Raw genomic sequence first — 6982 nt, 5'->3', positions numbered from 1 at the left:
GTCTCCAGGCTACAGATTTTTTTAGTTCAGCACTTTTAGTATCACTCTTCTTCCATGGGGGGAATTTTCTGGACATCGAACGAGTAGGAATGAGGTCACGGATCACAGCAAGCGTACAACAAGTCCACCGCATCTTGAACTTCACCCACATGCAACAAATGCCATGGTAAAAGGGACATGATACGATTCACAGTCTGCCAGCCAACTTTACACCACACAGGCACATAGCTCCTAAGGACATAGGTAGTGATTAATGCAAAGTTTTGGTAAGGTTACTAACCAAGCAAGTTGGTACAAGGAGGTGGGGTTTACATTAATTTTCTATTTTCATTCTAACTTCTTTTCCGGCTTCTAAACCTAATATTATTATTTATTTGGGTTGTGTTTTGGTGGTATTTCAGCACGTCCTGTTTTTCTCTTGCCTCTCAAAATGTTTTTCCCTATTGTTGATTGGCGGCCTGTGATTGGCCCCTCCCTGAACTGACCTAGCGTGTGTTTGTTGCTATGGGAAAGCGAATGTTGTTATGGGGGATGCTGATTGTTGATGGATGTTGATGGAAATTAATTGATGTTCCTGTTATGAAATTATTTTGTGGGTGGTTCAACCTGTTAACTTTAATTATATTTGGCACTTTCCTCTCCGAGTTGGCATGTTTTCCTACCCCGTATCACTGACCTGAATATTATTATTATTATTTTGTGGAAAACTTTTCTTGACACTCAATAGTGACATTACTCCTTTCCATGTAGGAACTGCTTGGGATGTACCTCAAATAACATTTTCATCTTAAAAAAAGAAAAAAAAAAAAGAAAAGGCAATTAAGTGAACTCGATTCTTAAAATTCAAACTAAGTATATTATGGCAATATCAAATTTGGAGTGAGGTGTACTGGTTTTACACTATACCTAAAAGGTGGAAAAAGTGTTTCAATATAGCATATGGCCTTAGTTATTTCTGTAATTAATTTATTTATTCTATTGATTTCTAACAAATCGGTTGACCATAGGTTTTTCTTAAAACAATTTTTAAGTGCTAAGTTTTGTTTTTGCTTTATTTCCAGCGAGGAGTTTTCAATTAATGTGTAAGTTTCTTATGGTTTATCATTAAATCTCTCTTTGTTTCCAAGTTGTGGTTGTGTTCATTTGTAAAAGGTAAACATTTTAAGATGACCAGGTCTCCATTTAGTCCATCCCTCTGGTGTCACCGGTTCATTAAACGGTGAGTTCTGGTTCATTTTTCTCTTTGATATTTGTCTGGTTTTGTACGTTTCCAGAACTTTGATCTGTACCTTTTAGGTATGGTCAGAGAATTTGTGCTGTCACTTAAGAGTAATTGAGTAGTTAATTGCACTAAGTGGTACAGTGTACAGTACAGTAATCCAATGAGTAAAGCACTTGCACAGGAGAGCCAGTATAGATTTCTCCTCATCATTGAATCATGTTTTCTTTCTTTTGATTTCATTGCGTGAGCTTATGTTTGCCGGCGAGTTATCCAAGTGCATTATTTGAATACTGTAAATGCACCTTGTTGGACACATTTGGGAAATAATTTTTTTTCATGGCATTTGAGAGCTTTAAACTGTGAATTAAAGTTAACTGCATGCAGTAACGAGTCTTAGAATATATTGTGATGCCGCAAGGGTTGGCATTTCCGAAGTACATATTGGCGGTTAATTCTAAATCACGTAATTCGAAGTCCTACTTTTGCATCCCAATGACTTTGAATTAAGGAGGTTTTACTGTAATATTAGAATGTAATAATTACCATTTTATCTTAAGAAACAAACTGGAAAAATCTTCAAGATCAGATTGTAGGGACTATAATAAAATTGTCAGTAGCAATCGTCGGAAACTCTCTCTTCAGATGTCACAACACTTGAAATTTCAGAAACAACATATGGCTCATAATTAATTACAAAAACAAGTATATTATTCCACATCTCATGGTGAGCACATTTTATTGTCAGATTAAAGTATATATTCTATTACGATGACTCAATTACTTCCCAACTCCAAGACAATATATTTGACTTCCTCTGTTGGTTTCAAACCCCATGATCTTGGACCCAAAGGTTGACATTCTATGGAGTGTTCCGATTCACGTTCCTAACTTTCCATTAATACTATATTAAAATAACACATATTCTACTTACAGAACTGGTTCACATAGATATTTTATATCCTGCAAATCAGTTTCCTCTTCATCTTCCTTTTTCACATTCTGTAATAAAAAAACATACACAATATTACAAATATATAGACCTTGAAAATGATAATTGTACATTAAACAGTAGTACAAATAGTACTTTTACCTGGAGGTTGTTATTGTCCATTGCAGTATATCTGCTTCATAATTACATAGTACACAGATGGTGTCTTCATTGACCCCAGTCATATTCTTATCAGTTATGTGTAAGTTTTGGAGTAAAATTCAATGTATTTAAAATGTTGACCTATGTGTAGGTGATTTATTGAACTGTATAATATGTTATATTGTAGAGGGCCCATATTACATCCCCTTAGCAGATTTGACTTGTAGAAATTCAGGAATATTATGGACAAGGCTAAAAATAGATGTGTATTGTCACAGGAACATGCCTGTACTTTGAGCTTGAAGAGCACAAGATTGCACGTATGGTGTGTACATTACATTAAGTCGGAGCAGGTACAGAGAATGAGAAGGTAAATACCAAATGAAGTTCATAGTCGATTTGAACATTGGATTTATTAACATAAAACAAGTCTTATATCACCTCAGTACAGCCAGAGTGTAATAGACACGAGATCTCCTCATACTGTTGTCCCACATTGAACACCGGGTCCTCTCATCTAGGTCAGGAAACAGCAGTCAGCACCATGGAAACCACGTCCTATTCCCTCTATGGTCCATCAAGGAGGTCCAGAAGTTCTTGAAGTTCCCAGATGTTCTAGAATGATTTGTAGTTTGATTGGCAGGTTGTGCATACTCAAGATGACAGAGCAAGCACACGTGTGGGTTCAGGTTCACTTGACTCCAATAATGACTGAGTGACGAAGTGCAAATTTTGACTGATGTTCAGAAGTCCCATGAAGGGGCCAAAGGAATGTCAATGTTCGTGGAGAATGTCAATAAAATCAGACATGTGACATCTCTTTAAATAAACTGCACATTGAGACAAAAAACAAATAAATCAATTAGAACTTTGCAGCTGAATGTCAATGAAATCAAATCCACATCTTGTGTAAACAACACCTGCATTTGATAATAAATGAGAACAAAATATTTAATGTCCTAAATATTTGTAGACTTTGGGGATGCGAATGACCTTCGAGCATTACAGTAATCACTTTATATTATGTGTAGCAAAGTTCGAAGAGTTGTCATAAATGAGCACTGCTAATTACTGAAGAAAATATTATTTACAAAACTTGATACAACATCCACTTCGACTGGATACTCACAGTCAAATGTAATACGCGTGAAATTAGTCTAGTTCACACAATGTTTTCACCCTCAAAGGTGACACTATCAGAAGATAAATAATTTAGTGAAACTAGTTCCATTCACTTAACGGACTGAATATAAAGAGGTAGAAAACTATTCCTAATTCAGTTTTAAAAGTGAAATTGGTTTTGTTCACATGATGTTAAGACTCATAAATGGTAAGTTATTATATGATAAGACTGGCACTGTTTATAAATTACACAGTTTACTTTGGAAAATAAATAATGTTAAGTTATTCCACATGGAGATTGGTATTTATACAGTTCAGTTCAGAATTAAACTATGTGAAATCATTCCACATGGTTCAGTTCATAATATAACCTACGTATTCAATCTCTGATTTGTGTTTGGAGAAATTCTAAGTTAAAATTCAGTTTGACACATTTTAATTTGTGAGTAACCTAAGTATTCGATACACAGGAAAAATTCAAAGTTTGATTATACTAGGTTATTAGCCACTTGAGAAATGTTTACGTATGGCACAAAATTCACTTGGAAATATTCAAAGTGTTATGATCACTAGCTACATGGCTAAGTCCGAAAACGTATTCATGTAAAGGGTTTGTTCTCACCAGTATCACAGGTTTCCACCAACTTCGTCGTTTTGTCACACCGACACCCACCAGCAGCCATCCTCACGAGTCTGACTGTGGAGTAAGACTGTACCGTTGGTCAGTATTCACAGTTTATTTATACTATTGTCATGGATGGGAGCTATTTCTTTCCTCATCAAATAACTTTTGTAATCCTTGGTGAATTACTATGTAACTTGGTGGAGTGGAAGCGAGGAGTATGGTGGTGGTGTTATTCTCATGTTTGTACCATAATTATCATTGGAGTTATTCACAGTAGAAGAAATGGAATGTTCGGTGGGTGACGTAACTTAGCCTTTGTGAGTTGGAGCAGGCTGCTACGTAACCCTCACCACACGTTAGTTGCAGCTATCAGCTCACAAGTGCATGAGGAACATGTTTTAAAGCTCGAAATACTTCGACAATGATCGCTGGACCAGTGTTCCTGGTTAAATATATTACTGAATATATTCTCCGCTTATGGGCAAGTTACAATGAAACTGTTATAAGGTAAGGTATTCATTATTTGACATAAACACTACAAAAACTAAACTACCGAAAATGTGTTTGTAATTTTGTCCCCCATCAAATTTATGAAAAGTACAATTAATTTCAGTATATTTTTCCTTTCTAACCGTACCATTCTCTTACCCTATAATGAATTACTTGAAGACCATGTACGAAAAATGTTTTCTTAGAATTCTCAGCTTTCTAAACATGTATCACATATGAATCTGCATGTCTTTGTCAATGAAGAGCAAGTTTCATGATACCAAAGCAAGCATTTCGTGCAACGAATCCACTTCTCTCTGTATTTATCGGATGAATAAAGCTTACCACAGCTGGGACATGCAGTGTCATCTTCATCACTGTCTTCATTATCAGCTGATTTGTTGTCATCACTACAATCACTTTCACTTGAGTTGGAAGGTTTTCTCCTGATAGCATTTGTTTTCTTAGATTTCCTGGAGAGAGAATGTGTTCTCTTATTTTTTGTAATAGAGACTAGGTTTTTATTTACAGATGTTTCCTGTATTCTGTTTTTGTCAGGGGAGCCACTGACTACAAGAGCAGAGCGTCTTCTTGTTGATGTTGATGGGTGGATTACTGGCATAGCCCTAATTTGATGCAGGCTGAACCTAAAGGCCTGTTTTGAAGTGGAAGGTACAGAAGAGTCTAGAATTAGACCTTCTTCAGTCTCCTCATGTTGTGCTTCTGGCTGTGCACATGCGACGTAGTCCTCCTCTGAGAAGATATCCGGGTTGTATGGAAAGATTCCTGTCTTATGGAAACCGTTCACAGCAGTCTCCATTGTTGCAGTACATACAAAACCGTCCGCAAACAACCTGGCAATCTGAAGATTAGTTACGATTCGCCCAGGATTGCTGCTCAACCAGTTCTCGATGGCTTGTGCATAGAATGTCATGAATGGAAACATAAACGCAACATCCAATGGCTGCATTTTTGCAGCAGAATGAGGCGGCAAGCACACTATTGAAACTCCATTGTCTCTTGCACTATCAATGACATTGATGCTGCGCACATGGGAGTAATGCCCATCTAACACTAAAACCACTGGATCTTCTTTCGATGGTTTTACATTACGCACAAAATGGTGAAACCATTGTTCAAAGAGTTCTGCAGTAATCCATCCCGACTCATTAACTGCTCCCAAGGATCCTGGAGGTGCCCCGTCCATAAGTTCTGGCTTCATCCGTTTCATGGGGAATATTATCATAGGCGGAACATATTGTCCCGCAGCAGACATGCACATCACTACCGTAAGCAACAAGCCTCTTTCAGATGATGAGAGTTTGTGGACTTCTCTTTTACCTTTCAGTGCAACAATTTTCTGACTTTCGTTCAGAACAATGGAAATGGCTGTTACATTCACATTGAATATTTTCCGTGGGTTGTGATTAACTTTATCTAGTTTAGGTTTTAGGATTTCATAGAATTTAGTCACATTTTCTCGACTGAATCCTTGAATTCTGGCTAGTGATAATGGCTGTGGTTTCCTTAAAGACAGTTGAGGGTGCCTGCCAAAAAAGTGGTGCATCCACTTGCGGCCAGCAGTCTTCTGATCATTTGAAAATGGATGTCGTATGTTATTACGTATTGCTAGCTGAAACGCCATTCGGCGGAGATCTTCCACAGACAACCCATAGAAACTCTTTTCCATTTCCATACAGTATGTCACTAATTCATCTTCTAAGGGTTTAGGCAAAACAGGTTGTCGCCCTATCTTTGTATCTACCAATTCCTCAATGGGAAGACCTCCAGCCCTTTTAACATAGTCTTTCAGAGTTGCTCGTGGGATCTTAAATGCTTTACTTGCACGTTTGTAACCCATTTTCTTGTCTCTCACTGCGTTAATTGCCATTTTCATAGACTCCTTATCCCACTGCTTGCGTTTCCCCATCTGAAAATAATAATAATAAACTTTGTAAATAATGAATAAAATTAAACTTTAATAACAGTTCCAAATTACATCCCTGTGATGAAAATAGGAACTGAAAGGGGGACAAAATTACGATCATTCCCTGATTTCTTATAATGGCTGCTACAGTAACTCATGCCAACCACCACACTGTAGCGATTACACACCAGGAACTATACCACATAACTGAAATGCAGTCCAGTAAATCATATTATATACCAGTGCTCACTCTAGACAAAACACGCTCTTGATCTCAATGTTGCACTAACTCATTCCAGCATGAAAAATGAATCCTCCTTATACACGGAAATTAAACGTGGTACATACAACCAACTCTCACAACAAGATAAAGGGATGAGGCTACACATATGCGGGTGGCTAAACATTAAGTACCCGTCTTGCAAACTGTAAATATCTAGGGAAGGGGGCAAAATTAGATGTGGGGACAGAACTTGGCCCCCCTATCTTATTTTCACACCAATTGAA

General features: G+C 37.2%; 1 protein-coding gene across 1 annotated transcript in view; it reads right to left on the bottom strand.

Annotated features, from left to right (window-relative positions):
* Positions 1-2747: 2747 nt before the first annotated feature.
* Positions 2748-6982, bottom strand: part of LOC136885094 (uncharacterized) — a 41560-nt gene continuing 37325 nt past the window's right edge. The window contains exon 5 of the mRNA XM_067157539.2: positions 2748-6478. Coding sequence (XP_067013640.2) covers positions 4760-6478 — 1719 coding nt within the window. The 3' untranslated portion in view covers positions 2748-4759. The remainder of the gene's footprint in view (positions 6479-6982) is intronic.

This window comes from Anabrus simplex, chromosome 13, assembly GCF_040414725.1.
Source record: "Anabrus simplex isolate iqAnaSimp1 chromosome 13, ASM4041472v1, whole genome shotgun sequence".
Lineage (NCBI taxonomy): Eukaryota > Metazoa > Arthropoda > Insecta > Orthoptera > Tettigoniidae > Anabrus > Anabrus simplex.
The sequence above is the reverse complement of the archived record's forward strand: the minus strand, read 5'-3'. Positions and strand labels throughout refer to the sequence as shown.